This window comes from Mustela nigripes, chromosome 1, assembly GCF_022355385.1.
Source record: "Mustela nigripes isolate SB6536 chromosome 1, MUSNIG.SB6536, whole genome shotgun sequence".
Classification (NCBI taxonomy): Eukaryota; Metazoa; Chordata; class Mammalia; order Carnivora; family Mustelidae; genus Mustela; species Mustela nigripes.
This window is the reverse complement of record NC_081557.1, coordinates 242,270,060-242,288,154: the sequence shown is the minus strand read 5'-3', so window position 1 is coordinate 242,288,154 and position 18,095 is coordinate 242,270,060. Positions and strand designations below refer to the sequence as shown.

At 41.9% G+C, this 18,095-nt stretch overlaps 1 protein-coding gene across 1 annotated transcript in view; it reads left to right on the top strand.

Moving 5' to 3' along the window:
- The window catches only part of CORIN (corin, serine peptidase), a 248,162-nt gene that overhangs the window by 185,114 nt on the left and 44,953 nt on the right, over window positions 1-18,095 (top strand). Inside the window, exons 11-14 of the mRNA XM_059383438.1 lie at window positions 2,609-2,840; window positions 7,014-7,159; window positions 7,932-8,039; window positions 17,116-17,229. Of these exons, the coding sequence (XP_059239421.1) occupies window positions 2,609-2,840; window positions 7,014-7,159; window positions 7,932-8,039; window positions 17,116-17,229 (600 nt within the window). The remainder of the gene's footprint in view (window positions 1-2,608; window positions 2,841-7,013; window positions 7,160-7,931; window positions 8,040-17,115; window positions 17,230-18,095) is intronic.

Sequence of the window (18,095 nt, the reverse complement as noted above, 5' to 3'; positions counted from 1 at the left end):
CTTTTTTTTTTTTTTGTCTTGCTTTTATATCTATATCTATATCTATATATCTCTCTCTATATTTTTTTCTCTTGTAATCTGCTTTTGTCAGTCTTTTTGTTTGTCTGTTTTTGTTTGTTTACCTCATAAATCTTACCTTGGGACCATTTGGGCTGGGCCTTCTCTTTTATCTTTCTTTTTTGTCCTGTCTTTCTCTCCCTATCACTTTTTTTTTCTTTTTTCTTTTGTTTGGGTGGGGACTCTTGATTGCTCTAAAGCGTCCCAGGGTGCATCTCGACTGCACCACAGTTGATACATCAAGCTGTATCCGTTCAGCCATCTCTCACCAAAATGACCAGGAGGAGGAATGCCCAACAGAAGAAAAATTCAGAGGCTGGGCCATCTGCAACAGAGCTAATGGCTATCGACATAGACAACATGTCAGAAAGGGAATTGAGGCTATTACCCAGGCAATAGCTAGGTTGGAGAAAGCCATGGATGACAAAATGGAATTGATTAGGACAGAACTGAAAGCTACTAGGGATGAGGTTCACAGTGTTCTCAATGAGTTCCAATCTAGTCTAAATTCTCTAAAAGCTAGGGTAACTGAGACAGAAGATAGAATTAGTAATCTGGAGGACAAACAGAGAGAAAGGATCAGGAGGAAGCCTGGAACAAACAGCTTAGAAATCAGTAAAACAGAACTAGGGAAATAAATGATGCCATGAAACATTCCAATGTCAGAATTATTGGAATCCCTGAAAGGGAGGAGAAAGAAAGAAGTCCAGAAGATACAGTGGAGCAAGTTCTCCATGAAAATTTTCCCAATCTCGCGAATGGAACCATTTTCATGTACTAGAAGCAGAACGGTCTCCTGCCAAGATTATAGATTCTAAAAAAAACCCAAGACGCCTAATAGTAAAATTGAGAAGTCATAATTGTAGATACCATCTCTTGAAAGCTGCTAGGACAAAGAGGCTCCTTACGTACAGAGGAAAGCCCATCAGAATAACGTCAGACCTGTCCACAGAGACCTGGCAAGCCAGAAAGGGCTGGCAAGACATATTCAGGGCATTAAATGAGAAGAACTTGCAGCCAAGAATACTTTATCCAGCAAGACTGACATTCAAAATGGATCTAGAGATAAAGAGTTTCCAAGACCAGCAAGGTTTAAAAGAGTATGCGACCGTCAAGCCGACACAGCAGGAAATATTAAGGGGGGGTTCTATAAAAGAGGAAAAATTATTTTTACATTTTAAGAGCCTAGGAGAGTTCCTGACACTGTCTCACCTCCCCCTCCCCCACCCTACCCCCCATCCTTTGCTTCTTCCATTCCGGTGCTGCTCTAGGCACAGACTCTGACATCAAGAAATAAAGTCTCATTTCCCAACAATCTCTGAATTAGGGGCACCTGGGTGGCTCAGTCAGTTAAGCATCTGACTCTTGTTTTTGGCTCAAGTCAGGATCTCAGGGTCATGAGATCAAGCCCCGAGTCTGGCTCTGTACTCAGCACAGAATCTGCTTGAGATTCTTTCCATCTCCCTTTTCTTTCACCCCTCCCCCTGCATGTGTGTGCTCTCTCTCTCTCCCTCAATTGCATAAATAAAATCTTTTAAAAATCACCAAATTATGTGGGGGACACAAGTAAGTAAAGAATACGGTAGAAGGCCATGAGTGTGTTGTGGGAATATGCCTGTGATGCGGTGGTGCCCAGCAGAGACTCTTACTGAGAATGGGAGGGGGGGCGCGGCTGGCCAGGAAGGCTCCCCGGAGGAGGTGTGTGTTTGTGCTGAGTCCTACATGCCAAGGAGGCATTCGCCTGGTCGAGAAGATGGGGAAGGATCATTCCAGCTGGTATAGTAGACAACTGGCTGCTAGAAGCATGACTGCAATTGAAGGGTGATTTCAGGTGTGTCAGGAAGAGGAGATAAGAGCTAATGGGGCCCACAAAGTCATGTCATTCTTAAATACATATCATCCCCAAGGAAATACCAGTGATGACATAGCCTTTGGTGCTGAAGCTGGAAAGTTAGGCTGTGGTTGGTGCATGAGACAGCCTTGCATGCCAGGCTAATGGGTTAGTAGTTCTTCTCATTAGCCATGGCTGCCTAATGAGAGCTCAGCCTCCTCTTGCCCTGAAATCTTGTCGCCTTATATTCAAATCCACTGATCAACACTGAAACATATAGAAAGACACAATCTAATCATCTGTTTGACCAAATTCATTGATTTTTTAAATGGCTGTGAAGATGAGGGAATATATTCTTTAAGAAGTCATGAATAAATCAGAAGACAAAATGGGTAAAAGGAAACATAGAAGAAAGTTGCTTTCAGGTGGGTTGAGCCTAGGGGAAAAACAAAGAAAGTCTTTCTCCGACATGCATACTGGGCGCTGTGCATGCAGCTGCCTGACAGAAGTGATTCTCAGCATGGCGGCTCTTTAACCAAAATATTTATCTTCTGATGGAAGTTATGGACTGTTTGCCTTCTCGTCTTAGGTATTTTTTAAAAAGGAAGGTAAGATAGATTTCAGTTTTATAAGTTTTTAAGATATTGTTTTACACGTGAAATTGACCATATATAAATAGGGAGAGATATTTATGTACCTATATGTGTGTTTTCTTGTTAGGTCAGTGTGAACCAATTACGTTGGAACTCTGCATGAATTTACCCTACAACCATACAATTTATCCAAATTACCTGGGCCACAGGACTCAGAAGGAGGCGTCCATCAGCTGGGAGTCCTCTCTTTTCCCTGCACTTGTTCAAACCAACTGTTACAAATACCTCATGTTCTATGCTTGCACCATTTTGGTACCAAAGTGTGACGTGAACACAAGCCAGCGGATCCCACCTTGCAGGTAACACAGTGAGGTCTCTCCCAGCACCCTCATTTTCCCTCAGGGAGAACCAAAGAATCCCAGGCTCAGTTTGAGTGTAGACAAAGCCCATATTGCTAAAGAGCTCTGTATTTAACAAGTCATGTGTTTAAAAGGTAAAGAAGTGGATGCCTGGGTGGCTCAGTTGGTTAAGCGACTGCCTGTGGCTTAGGTCATGATCCTGGAGTCCTGGGATCGAGTCCCACCTCAGGTTCCCAGCTCCATGGGGAGTCTGCTTTTCCCTCTGACCTCCCCTCTCATTCATTCTCTCTCTCTCTCTCTCTCTCTCAAATAAATAAATAAATAAAATCTTTTTTGAAAAATGGTAAAGAAGTAGGAATTCTAAAATGAATATTTGAGTTAGGGTTCATGACTGGAGTACCATACAAGGGAGGTATGAATTGCCTTTGGTAACAGCTCACTTACTTTATTTTTTTCTAAAGATCCTATTTATTTACTTGACATAGAGAGAAAGAGAGAGAGAGAGAGTGCGCACAAGCAGGGGTAGAAGGCAGAAGAAAAGGGAGAAGCAGACTCCCCACCAAGCATGGAGCCCGATGCAGGGCTCAATCCCAGGACCTGGGATCATAACCTGAGCCAAAGGCAGACGCTTAATGACTGAGCCGCCCAGGCACCGCAGTAGTTCACATACTTTAATCAAATAAAATCATGCATGTTTCACTTTGGTGGATCAAGAAGCATTCTAAATGTGAGTCAGCAGAAGAAAGGGTGTATCTGCTTTTTTGTCTGGCAACACGGATGTTTTAAAATGCTGCCATTTTTGATATGCTCCAATGTCAGCACCATTACGTAAGCAGTGGTCTGAAGGTTGGACAAGGAATGGAGCTCGCTGACGTTTTTCTGCCTGCTTGGATGAAATGAGGGGCAGCATTTCAAGCCTGCAGCTTGGATTTGGGATGAACGATATCCTACTTCAGGTTAAGAGTCCTACTCTAGGAGTCCACCATCTGGTCCAACTCCTGGCTCTTCTGTGGCTGCTCTGTGGCCTGGGACAGATTCCTCGATCTCTCCCAGTCTCAGTCTTCTGCTCGTCTATAAAAACAAGACAGGACATGCTGGGTGGCTCAGTCGGTGAAGCGTCTACCTTTAGCTCAGGTCATGATCCTGGGGTCCTGGGTTCGAGCCCGATGTGGGGCGTTCTGCTCAGGGGGAGTCTGTTTCTCCCTCTCCCTCTGCTGCTCCCCCTGCTTGTGCTCTCTCTGTCAAATAAATAAATAAAATCTTTAAGCAAATAAATAAGAAATAAAACCAACACAGTTACGGTGGTTGGATGGAGTCGCTGGGAGCGTGAGTGAATGCACATGAACGTGGATACTTCTGGCTCTAAGCTCTGATGGTAGGAGAGGAGCGCGGCTGCCCAGTGGCAGGTTGGTCTCTCTTCTCTGCCACATGTGGCGGTGTCGGCCAGGAACGTACAAGACAAGACAGCTGTCACGGAGGTGGGCAGCTGCCCCCTTTACGCTGTCTCCCATCAAGGGGTGAATATACAGATGTGCTTGTCCAGTAACCACGGGAACCATATGTTGGGATCAGAAGTCACCCGGAGTTTCGAGGAGTAGCAGTAATATCGATGTAGCGGACAGATGGGGAAACAATAAATTAAGTGCCAAATAGCAAATGGATGACAGGGAAGGGGCACCTGTGGAGGGACAGGAAACAATAAAATTTCAGAATGAGTTGGGGAAGTGAATAAATTATACAAACAGGTTAAAAGTTAATGCTGCCTTGTGCGCACATAATTCCGAAAACTTCTGTAAAACGCCTTTGAAAGTATCCCTAAGAAAACATCTCCTCATTTTATGTTGAAAAGTTATTTCTAAATTTTATTCCACTTTGGCTAAGCAAGGTCAAGGATACTGACTAATCACTTGTGATAATACTTAACAAATGCTTGCATTGATTTTCTTTTCACATGTATAAAAAATTTCCCTAATGGAGTATTCTCTGGAACAAATTTACATCCACGTATGATTTATAATTTCAGGGCTTATGTTTCACATTAAAATGCCCAAGACGAGACTGACCCTGAGACATTATTCAATCAACATTTTAGTGAACTTCCTTTAGATATTTCAGTTCTATTTCTTTGGTTTACATATATGTCTTTCATTTTCAGTGGCTCTCAAAATGAGTTTTATATTTTGAGATTTGCTTTTAAGAATTTTTTACATATTTTGAGAAGAATAATATACTCATGTGTTCATGAAGCAATGCTGTTTTTGCCATGCCCATTTATGGGTCTGAACATTTAATTTTGAAGTTATGAGTCTGAAAAATGTAACATTATCGAGCCCTTACAATGTGTTAAATATTTTAGGGGAGTATTGCCATCTCGTCCTCAAAATATTCTTTTGAGGGAGGCCCCTACCTTCAGGGCTGTTGCCGGTGGCGGAACGCCACACAGATTAGGGTAAGAACAGTGTCACCTGTCGTTGCTGTGTGGCACATTGTCTTATTTTTATCATATTATCTCACTATATTATTGTATGATTTCCATTTTATAGAAGAAATAGGAAGTGGTGAAGTCAGGAACTATACAGTGCTCTGTAAAAATGAGGTATCCTGTGGCAAATTTAAAATTGCAGCAAATAAATCATAGACATTATTTCTAAATCTGCCATAAAACCCTTCAGTCTCACAGAGAGTTATTGAACACTATTGAACTTACTGTTTTTGCAAAACTAGTGTGGGAATGCCACGGCTTTGACTTTGCCCAAGATCTGAGGCTAAGCCAGCATCAAGTTATGGCCTGTCCTGTACAGACTTCATGTGCTAGAGCTTTCTCTGAAACGTCTCCATTCTATTGTTAACCTTTCCCTACCAGTTTCTAGCCAGGCTGGAGCTGACCTTTCTGGAAGCTCTGCCCCATCATATCAAGAGAGAGAGACAGAGAACTTTGTTGAAATTAATAGTTTAAAGTTTATAACTTTTGAAAATAAATAATATATTTGAAATTAAATGAAAAAAAATTCTCCTAGGAACTTATTTGGGCTATTTTTTTGCTTATTTGGCTTTTTTTTTTTTTTTTTTTAACTATGTAGCTCATTTCTTGGTAATATATGTAGGCAAAACCAATTTTCCTTCATAAGGAGTAAAGAAAGTCATGCTGATACCTCACTTTAAAAATATGCTTTGTGCAAATGAGAGGACACACAGGAAAGAAAGCACCTAGCACAATGCTTGGTATATCTTTTCTTTAAAAAGGAAACAAGCGCACTTTGTTTAAACCAACTTGAGCTCAGTAGAGACGGGTTTGGGAGAATTTTCAAGCTTTTCAACACTATGGGTCTAAGCTCATGTGATGATGGCCATCCATGCCTTATGTAAGCCAGGTTGGCACATGAAATAGTTCCCGTGGCTGGTCCCCAGAGGGCGAGACCTCCCAGGGGCCGCTACTATATAGATTCCATGATCCTTGGTGGCAGACTATCCAAACCGATGTTGAGAACTTCCTGGCTTGGAATAAAAACATTGGAGAATGTGTCTGCTTGAAAGACAGAGAATGAGAAAGGGAAAGGGCAGAGGGGAATCTTGTTCAGAGGGGATGTTGTTCATGGGTGTAAACTTGCAATTACTAGATATAAAGGTGCTGGAAATCTTGTGTACCATTTGGTGAATACAGACAACAAGATTATAATCATCAAACCCGCTAAGAGTCTAGATCTTAATTATTCCAACCACAAAAGAGTAATGATAATTACGTGATGTGATAGAGATTCGACCTCTACATGACAATCACATAATAGATGAACGTATCAACTCACCATGTTTTCCACCTTAAATTTACAGCGTGTCATATGAAATAGATGTCAATAAAAACACACACAACAAATTTCTATTTCTAGTTCCATCATGACAGTTCTCTTAATGAAAGTCTGTGGCTGGCATGCATGTCCTTTGTGGAGAGAGGTAGGATCATTTTGTTTTCCCAAATATCAATTACGTATCTGTGCATCTCTCTCTATTGGTATATACACACACACACACACATAAACGCGCGCGCGCACACGCGCGCGCAGGATACATGCAGAGGCCCACACTCATACAGAATTCAAACCCTACCTGTATTCCTCACACACTCTCTCAGGCGTAGCTGCTTCTGCCTCCCATGTCGTATCTTTCTTGCTCTCTTAGAGCCCTGTGTGAGCACTCCAAAGAACACTGCGAGTCTGTCCTTGGGGTTGTGGGCCTACAGTGGCCTGAAGACACAGACTGCAATCAATTTCCAGAGGAAAATTCAGACAACCAAACCTGTCTAATGCCTGACGAAGCTGTGGAAGGTTAATTTTTAAATTAATTACCGTGGGATAGCTAACATGGATAACCCATCACTATCTTCTCCAGGTTCTCTGTTGCTAGTGTTCTTACTGTGTTCTAGTCGTCAGCCAGGCCACAGGGGTGAGTGAGTCTGTGAAGCTGGTTACATTGAAAACCTTGGTGCTCATCTGTTAGACGTTTTCTTCATTTTAAAAATAAATTGCTGAGATATATTTAATATTCGAGGTGTTTATGCTAACCACACCCAGCTCCCGGAGCCCATTATATGTGCATGCCGCTTTTGTACTAGGGGTCCTCAGGGTGGTGGTGGGCAGCAAGCCCTGGTTATGCAAGTTTAAACACTTAGAGACCTTGGCAAAGTAGGATCATCAGGTAGAGAAATGGAATCAGGGACTTGACCGCACTGATGGAAGGATTAGAAAAGGAAACAATGTTGACGCATTAAGGGCAGCTGGGTAGTTAGAAGTACTGGATCCAAGGGCTCTTTCAGGCTCTGACAATCTGTTGAATGGACATGGCTGTCTGTTCAGGAAAGTGATTAAATACTGGAGAGCATAAAGATACCACTGACTGGAGAGATGATACCAAGATGAAGGAGAAAGAGTCTGACAAGCAAACGGAGAAAGCCAAGTTAGCTGTGGTTGGTTCTGCTTGGCAAAGACCATTTTTTCTAGAATAGCTCCTTGGCGATAGTCCACGCGTAAATAGATAAACGAGCTGGTGGTTCCAGGTTTTCTGCCTAATGAAACTAACACGGCTCATTGGTTTGAACAGAATGCTCACCTAGTCACTTCAAGTGTGGCTCTGGACGGTGTGTTCTGGCTTCCAGAAGATGTGATGGCCAGGCCGACTGTGATGATGACAGTGACGAAGAAAACTGTGGTATGTGTGAGATGACACTTTTCTTGGATACACAAGAAATGTCTGGTTAGGATAAAGGACTGTATTTAAAAATGTCAACCATTTATGGATGGTCGTAAGTAGTGATGAGGATTGAATGCTAATGCAGTTACTTTTAATATTACCAAATGACAAGGTCTGAATCAATAGGTTTTTTTCCTGTTAACTCCATTGATTTTCCCTAAATTATACTTCTGTTCATAAGCTTGATGTTATATGTGCAAAGCCTTAGTAAAAGGAGAAGCACTTCACAAATGTAAGGGATTATTTTTATTATTAGAGATAGAAAGCAGTTGTCACTTGTCTAAAAGTCAGAATAATAGTGTCTTTGCATATGATTTCCATGTTTTTAAATAGGCATCTAGATACACAAAGACAGAGTTCAGGCTCCAGCATTCAAATTTAATTGGGATTCATTTTCATGCCCTCTCTGATTTTGTCTCTGTCAGCAAAGGATAAAACTCCTTCTGACGTTTCTGCATTGAGTTCCAAAATCACCTATGGAAAGGCCAAAATGCCAGTGGTAATTTGAGTGGAGCTAATTCCCATTTTGTTTTCCTGCAAACCTCTGTACTCGTAACCTCAAAATGTGTCAGGGAATTGAAAATGGGCAATGCTTTTTACTAAGCAATGTTCTGGAATAAAGCAAAATGATTGAAAGGCTATCCAAAGAATACTTTGGTTATGATTGTTTACCTTGTTCTGCTTACAAATGAATAGACACTCTTTGTCTTTAAAACCATGAAGGGCAATACATCTTTTGAAATCATTTTATTCTTTTGGCCTTTGAGGTATGAAATATTGCCTTGCTTCCCAAAGTGAATTTTCCATAGTAGACATTGCCCTTCTGGTCTAGACAAAATGTCACAAGCAATAAACTGAAATCCTATCAGTTTCTATAAATATGGACAAGAGCATCCTCTAGAAAATTAGACCTGTCAGAATGATGGTACAATGGCCAGGGGTAATTTTGTTAGAGAAGAACATCCAGTGTTTTGAGAAGCTACTGTTGTTTGCTTGTTTGTGGTCTTTACGTAGAGAAATAAATCCAAAGTCATTGAATATCCCCATATAAATGACTTATTGAGAATCTCTTGGATTTGTTTGCTAAACTATGACTTGCAGTGGGATATGTTATTCTGAGATGCAATTTAGAATGGCTTGTCTTTGGTAGTTTGAAGAGATCACATGTACTCTACTGGTGGTGGTGAGGCCTAAATCTGTGGTAGGGGACTAAGTATTTGAGAAATGTAAAAACTTAGCTTTAAATGGTCTGAGTCTTTGAATATATTCTGCAAAAAGAAATTAAAAGCATTAAAGAGTTTAAATGACCCTACAGCATCAGGTTTCTAGTTGAGTCATGAGTTTTTAATCAAGACTTTATTCACACAGTTAAAGGTACACCAGAATGATAAGAGTCAGTGGTCTAATCCCTATCAACACTCAATATATTGGTGGCATTAGTGAGAGAGAGCTCTAGTTAAGGAAAGCTACGAGTGGGAGAGAAATTAATTCATTTGGAGTTACATTAATTGCTCCAGCAGTATTCACTTATGAGAAAACCCACTTTTTCAAAGTGACCGATGATAGAAATTTTATATATATTCCCCTTTGGAATATGTGCACACATTTGAATGGGCATGTCCAGTGCTTTGGGACAATGAGACACTTAAAAAGCAAATGAAGAAGTCACTGATGAAAGACCATTGGGAAATCATCCGGTTCCCACTTGTCATTTTCTCAGTTATCCCTCTGTTTCCGTGGACATGCGTGGTACCATCTGGCGATGCCAACCACAACCCCACTGAAGCTGGGTTTCCGTCATTGTGGAGTATAATGCATGTAAAGGCTTGAACTTTCCTGAATAATGTGACAATTAACTATTAACTCGCATATGCTGCAGATCCTCCAGAATGTCTGAAAACAGTAACGAGTTTTCCCCTTAAAAATAATACTTGTTTCATTTAGCTACAAAATAATGGGTGCGATGGAAATTTATTTTGTGTTTCTTTGGAAAATCTGCAGCGGGGAAACATGGTAGCCAAAGCACACTATTTATGAATATGCTTTTAAAATACAAATTTCCCCTGCTTTCCAAAAGTAGAGCATTCTTACAAAAACTTTCATAAGCCAAAATTGTGAAGAAGTGAAGAAGCAATTACCATTGATTTATGTAGAAAAAAATTCTGACTGCCCCAGGCCTTAAAAGTATCCTCGCTTAGGCTTTTCTAATACCTACTACATATCTTGCTCATGGATGTACAAAATAAATCCAGATAAAGCAGAGATGCTCACAAACATCAAAACTATGGCGACGTGATGCTGAGACGCTGAATGTAGTTCCCGGGAAAGGATCCTGGGGACGCTACTCACTCAGGGTCCATGCTGCCTGCTTAACGCCTTGCAACCCAACAAATGCAGAAGCTGTTTTCATTTTTTGCTGTTTTCTGTAAAAGTGAAAATACTCTTCCGATTTCATTCAGTTAGCAGAAACAGCTACCAATGTAGGCCTTCCGAAAAAACAAAGTGGCGTGATGCGAACTTTGAAGTGGGGGTTACCTGTATATGCATAGCCTTTAGCCATGGGCAGTGTTGCTCTGAAGTGTCTCCTGCTCTTGTGGTACATTTCTGTTGTTGAGGTTGTTTTGATTGAGTAATCGCTAACGTAAACAACACGGAAATGAAATAATGTAAACACTGTCGGTACTGGAAATGTTTTCAGCAAGTATTTGGAAGAATTAGAATTACACAAATCTGGGGCACCTGGGTGGCTCAGTGGGTTAAAGCCTCTGCCTTTGGCTCAGGTCATGATCTAAGAGTCCTGGGATCGAGCCCCACATTGGGCTCTCTGCTCAGCAGGGAGCCTGCTTCCTCCTCTCTCTCTGCCTGCCTCTCTGCCTACTTGTAATCTCTGTCTGTCAAATAAATAAATAAAATCTTAAAAAAAATTTTTTTTCTAAAAAAAAAAAAAAGAATTACACAAATCTGAACGCATCATTCCAGGCTGGCTACGTGGGAGGGAAGCCCAAAAAGTGGGAGCGATTTACAGGGTCTCTGCTGTGTGAGGACAGAAGCACTTCAGCCTTAGAAAAGGTTGCTGGCTTGTCATTCACTGAACGCGTCTGTTCTATGGACGGAGCTGTGTGTAAAACTAGCAGCCCGATGACAAGTTGGTTTTCAACGTCACATTTTCCAAGCACGGATACCTCAGCAGTGAAGGAAAAAGGTGAAGATCCGATCAAAGACGTGAACAGCGATGGCATCAAAGAAAGGACAGTTGAGGAAAATAACAATGGGCTATGTTTCTGGGCTTTGCCTTCATGCAGAGATTTGAGGTGGTGAGACTGAGGTTGAGTTTTGCTCAGCCTGCATCCATGATTTGGGTGGGCTTCCAGCAGAAGCAAGGTGGTAGCTGGGCTGTGGTCTGAGCAGCGTGTCTTCTCAATGGGGACAGTTAAAAGAGAATATAGCAGGGGTGTCTGGGTGGCTCAGTAGGTTAAAGCCTCTGCCTTTGTCTCAGGTCATGATCCCAGGGTCCTGGGGATTCCCTCCCTGCATCCGGCTCTCTGCTCAGCAGGGAGTCTGCTTCCCCCCTCTTTCTCTGCCTGCCTCTCTGCCTACTTGTGATCTCTGTCTGTCAAATAAATAAAATTTCTTTAAAAAGAGAGAATATAGCAAAGATAGTTTCATTATATTTACTAGAGAAATAACACCCTTTTTTTACACAAACACTCCTTACAATGACTAATTGATTACTATTCTATATAAAAGGGTATACACTGGGGTGCCTGGGTGGCTCAGTGGGTTAAGCCTCTGCCTTTGGCTCAGGTCATGATCCCAGGGTCCTGGGATCGAGCCCCCCATTGGGCTCTCTGCTCAGCAGGGAGCCTACTTCCCTTCCTCTCTCTCTGCCTGCCTCTCTGTCTACTTGTGATCTCTGTATGTCAAATAAATAAATAAAAATCTTTAATAAAAAAAAAAAAAAGAAAGAAAGAAAGGGTATACACCAAGGGTGCCTGGGTGGCTCAGTGGGTTAAGCGTTCTGCCTTCGGCTCAGGTCATGATGCCAGGGTCCTGGGATCGAGCCCTGCATCAGTCTCCCTGCTCAGTGAGGAATCTGCCTCTCTCTCTGTTTCTTTTTCTCTCTGTGTCAAATAAATAAAATCTTTTTTTTATAAAAAAGAGATATGTGCCATACGGAGAAAGATAGACGACAGTACAAATACCCAAGTGTCATTAAGTGTCTCTCTGTTTATCTTCAAATGATTAAAAATCATTTCATCGTCTATCTTTTATCTCCCCTAGGGCTCCAATAAAATAAAATTTTAAATATAACCTCTTGGGATCGAAGCACTTTTAGGCTGTGCTCAAAGACTCTGACGCTGGTATTTGTGGGCTGATATTTGTACCACTTGGTTTTATTTTTTTTATTTATTTATTTTTTTTGTACCACTTGGTTTTAAAAGTTTTCCAAGAGACTTTTTTTTTTTTTCTATCCATTTGGACTCTTCAGTAGTATTTGTATAACTTCTCACAGTTACACAAATGGCTTACCTGGCATTCTTGGCAAAAATAGTCTCCATGCCTGCATTTCTCTTTGCTCGTGGGAGACCCTGACTCGGCTCTGCCTAGCAGGAACAGAGTGAGGCCATTGTGTCCCTATGATGTCAGATACCCCCAAATGTGCTTTTGGGATGAATCTTCAGGATTGCTCTCTAATCACTCCGTAGGGTTTAATTTTTCCATGCTAAGGGAGGGACATTCTTCTTCCTTTGGGGTATTTTGCTGCCCAGTCAATTACTTGGCTCTGTTATGTGGCGTCTTGGACAGCCTGAGATGAAGGGAGGGCTCTGTGTAGACCTAGCCTTGGATTTAAATCTCAGCTCAGCACGCAGAGACTGTGTGACGTTCGGCCGGTCACTTAATTTCTCCGGGCCTCCGTGTTCTCACCTGTAAAATGTAGAGAACACCCAGATTATCCTCCAAAGCTTGGAATGCTTCTAACAGGCTTTTTTCATTCCTCAGAAGGCAATGACTAAAAACCCATCTGCCAGGTGCTAGGATATCCAGGAGATGACTCCCCTTCAAAGGTCACCCAGGGGTCTCGCTGGAGGGGAGGAGTCCTATCTTGCTTGGTATCTTGCTTGGTCTTGTCTCTGGCGACCGAGGTCTTGTGTACAGCAGAGGAGAGCAGGCTGGTATGTCATGTCCAAAGCAGGAGCTGGGCAAAAGTCCCTGGTTCATGTCGTAAACAGGGGCCGTGGGGTGGTGTTTCCTCCTGGAGGTACTAGTGCCTGTCTGGGGGTGGATGTCCCCATCTCCAGGGTTAGTCCCTGACGGAGGTCCCCAGCCCATAGTTAAGGCCCTTCCCACTGCCCCACCCTGCCTCCTCATAGGGTCCTAGGCCAGTGTGTGTTGAAGAGAATGTTACAGGGGTGTCACGCCTAAACAGGAGAGGGGTAGGGAGGGGCTGTGAGGAATTGGGAGCCCTCTGGTGGGTGCTGGTGTTGCTGTCCCTCGTGGTCAGGCCTGAGATGGGTGGGGAGGCAGGTCCTCTGTTTGGGCTGCTGCTGCGGGTGCTGCTGCTGGTCCTTGAGACTGGGGCCCCATCTCCCAAGGTGGTGTGACCCAGAGGGGCCTTCGCGCCTGGTGCCCTGAGCCTTACCACTGCAGTTCCTGTTGCCCGCCCAAGACGACTAGATCCAGACTGTTCCAGCCCCAGCCGGTCCAGGAGCCAAGTTCATCTTGCCCCTTGCTCTTCTGACCCGTTCCTCCCTGGAGGTATTTTTTCTCTCATGAAGCTCAAATTAGCAGACCGAATGAGCAGACCTCCTCACCCTGCGTGGGCCTCAGAGACTTTTCCAGGACAAGCAGCATCTGCCTTAGGAAAAGAAGGTGCCCCAGTTCATGTGGGACCTGCCCCTGGCTGGGAAGGCTGCTGCTTCACAGAGTTTTTGTGAAAATGAGGGATTGAGGAAGTGAAGAACGCGGCACAAAGCTTAGGGCACTTAGTGTGAAGGAACATCTGGTTTTCCAGGGACGGTGGGGGACTCTTGGAATGAGGGACAGTTAGGGCTCAGAACAGGCAAGCCCGGAGCAACTGGTCACCTTAGCAACATGCCGTGGGTGTTGTCATTATCTCTGTGGTGGGTTGGTTGTGATTCTGACATAACAATTACTCGGTTTCATAACTTGCAGCTGCGTTAAACATCCTACCCACCCCCACCATACCTGTCTTTGACTTTTAGTGGAGTCATACTCTTTGTTTTATTTTTATTTTTATTTGTTTTAAATAGATTTTCAAATATTTTACAGTTTAGTGCCTTTATTTTATTTTTTTAAGATTTTATTTATTTGACAGAGATCACAAGTAGGCAGAGAGGCAGGCAGGTGGGGTTGGGGGAAGCAGGCTCCCTGCTGAGCAGAGAGCCCATCTCGGGGCTCAATCCCAGGACCCCCGGGATCATGACCTGAGCCAAAGGCAGAGGCTTTAACCCACTGAGCCACCCAGGGGCCCCCATACTCTTTGTTTTAAAACATACATTTAAAACATAATTACACCAAGGATGTCACTTAAAGAGACAGCTGATGCTTCACAACATAATAATGCTGTGTTCCTTGGGACTAATGTCTTGACCTCTTCATCTCACTTCGTCTATGCTCACCATAATTCCACACACATTTTTTATTAGAAAAGAGACGATACAGAAGGGTAAGTTAATGCTTAGAGAGTACTCGTTTAATCTGTAGAGCAGCTCTCTGTAGCCAGCATTATTATTACTCTTTTAGAGATATGGAAACTGAGGTTCAGAGAAGTTAAGTAACTATCCAAGGTTACACAGCTGGTGAAATTGGAGCTAGGATTCCAATTCAGGTTTCTTTTTTTCTAAAGATTTTATTTATTTATTTGACAGACAGAGATCTCAAGTAGGCAGAGAGGCAGGCAGAGAGAGAGGAAGGGAAGCAGGCTTCCTGCTGAGCAGAGAGCCGGATGGATGCGGGGCTAGATCCCAGGACGCTGGGATCATGACCTGAGCTGAAGGCAGAGGCTTCAACCCACTGAGCCACCCAGGCACCCCCCAGTTCAGGTTTCTGACTCTGATGCTGTCCTTCCCTTGCTTTCTAACCCTCATGTACGTGTTACATTCTTATTTTACAGAGGACTGCTGTTAAGCACTTGTACCCAGATCCAAGTGGATCTTCTCTATAAGGCTGTGATAAATAAATAAAATTTATTTATTTTCTCTAAATCTCAGTTTCCTCATTTATAAAATAATGATCATAGTACTGACATTGTGGTATTATTATAGGGATTAAAACTAATATTTATAATGTGGATATATAGTGGATAATGAATATTGTCTTGTTGTTGTTATTGTTGTAGTTATTATTATTATTATTATACCGAGCTCTTACTTATGTCCCAGAAAATCTACTTTTGTGGTCCTTCATCAGCTCATTCCAGAGGTTCAAGTTCTCCAGACTCTTAGGAAGGGTACCATGTGAATAATTAGAAAGGCTCATGCTGTTTTCGCTAATCCTTTCTACCAAGCAGTGTGGTTTGTGACAAGTCTGTTATTGACAGAACACTCCAGATGATGTCTGTATCCGCTGCTAGCTGATATGCCAAATAAAATCCTCATGAGTTCCTGTAATAGACAGCTTTGGGCCTAAGACCGTTCCAGATGGACAGCTAGTGAGCTAATTTTAGCTCATAATAAAAATTTTTCTTCTAGTGACTTATTTTGTTAACTTCCTAGTGAGAATTTTGGAAAACAGGTTTTTTTTCATATAACGGATTCCAAGAAACATAGGTCAATCATCTACAAAATTTCTCTGAAATGTTTGTGGTAGGTCAAATGGAAAAATAGCCTTTTTAAAGAAAGCCCTTATTTGATCACCGCTTTGCATTTCACTCACCTTAAACTACATGATCTTTTCCCGGAAAGGGGAGAGGCCTTTTGTTCCTCACATGAAATGAAGTTCCATTTAAAATAAACATATGCTGGGCGCCTGGGTGGCTTAGTTGGTTAAGCTTCTGCCTTTGACTCAAGTCATGATCTCAGGGTCCTGGGATCAAGCGCCGCATCGGGCTCTCTGCTCAGCGGGGAGCCTGCTCTGTCCCCGCCCCGCTGCTCTGCCTAATTGTGATCCCTCTCTCTGTCAAATAAATACATAAAATCATAAAAAACAAAAACAAAAACAAAACCACACACGTGTGTTGGAGGCCTGCCGTGCACTACCAGCTGTTGTAGCGTGGGGAAGGGGAGGGGAACCCAAAGATGCACCTTGCTGCCTGGTAAGGACTATGGATCCCACTGGAGTGATGAGAGCTCGTTAGATTCTCGCATGTTTTAGCAGATATGTGAAATGCCTGCATTTGATTCAAATGGCCTTTTTTAAAGTTCATTGCAGGTTCTTGCTATTTCATAGCCAAATTACAGTTCAAGCTTATAGTCCCAACCTTATGCAAATTACATTCATTTCTCATATTAATTGATGAAGTTGATCTCCTTAGATCTCTTAGAATATGTTACTGCAGTGACAGCTTTTGTACCTGGCTCTTAAATTAGTTTTGTAGGCATTTGGCATAGGAAACATCTCTTACCAAACACACAGATGGTCTTTCCATTGGTTGACTGAAATTACATTTTAAGGTAATACGTATTTAAATCACTAGGTTTTGGCATATTTACTTAGAAGCATAACTTATCATTTTATAGATGAGTCTTATGTGCTGGCAAATTGACTCAGAATGCAAAAGGAACAGCCAAAAATGAGCGTTAATGTATAGTTCCTTTTTTCATTTTTTTTTCCCATTTTCCATTTGTCACTTTTGATCTTCTCTTAGGAAAACTGTCCTGTTTATATGGCAGCATGGAGATTATTGAATATCTCTACTCTCAAAATTACATTTTTCATGGTATACAGAAGTCAAGACTTTTTAGGAAGAAAGAAATCATGCCTTTGTGCTATAATTTTTCTACCTTGCTTGACCAAATTCATCATTATTTTGATGTTTATGTCTGTTGGAAATAACCTTTTCTTCTGTCTTCAGGCTGTAGAGAGAGAGATCTGTGGGAATGTCCATCTAATAAGCAATGTTTGAAGCATACAGTCATCTGTGATGGGTTCCCCGACTGTCCTGATGGCATGGATGAGAAGAACTGTTGTAAGTGCCTATTGCTTTGGTCAACACAACTTTGTTTATGTTAAACACTGATTAATGCTCATTTTGAGTATAAACTAGAAATTTGGAAATAAGTATCAGATCTTTTTGATAAGTATCAGATCTTTTGATTAAAACTCCACTTACAGAAACACATGCAAGGACATAATCAAGCTATATAAATTATATTCACTGTGATACTATTCCAGTGTTATTTATCACATGGAGGAATTAAAACACTCCAAATGTCCAAAAAGAGGGGACATAAAATACAACCATAAGATGAAATAATATGCAGATGTTAAAAATCAGTTTAAAAGAATAATTCCTCAGGACGCCTGGGTGGCTCAGTTGGTTAAGCAACTGCCTTCGGCTCAGGTCATGATCCCAGAACCCTGGGATCGAGTCCCGCCACATCGGGCTCCCAGCTCTATGAGGAGTCTGCTTCTCCCTCTGACCTTCTCCCCTGTCATTCTCTCTCTCACTCTCTATCAAATAAATAAATAAAATCTTAAAAAAAAAAAAACTTTAAAAAGAATTAAAAAATAAAAATAAAAGAATAATTCCTCCTGGGTTCATTACATGTCATTAGTTGAATGAAACAAAATATAAAGTATTATGTGCACTATTGTCCCAAGTTTTTAAAGTACTCATGTCTGGAATATCACATAAGGATTCACTCAGATTGGCCAACTTTGAGAAAGTTTCCAGCTAGCATTAGGGGTCTTTGTATGGATTAGAAAATATACCATCTCTGCAATCTGTTTGCATGGAGCACTGGGTGTGGTGCAAAAACAATGAATACTGTTACTCTGAAAAGAAATAAATAATTTAAAAAAAAGAAAAAAGGGAAAGAAAAGAAACTGGCT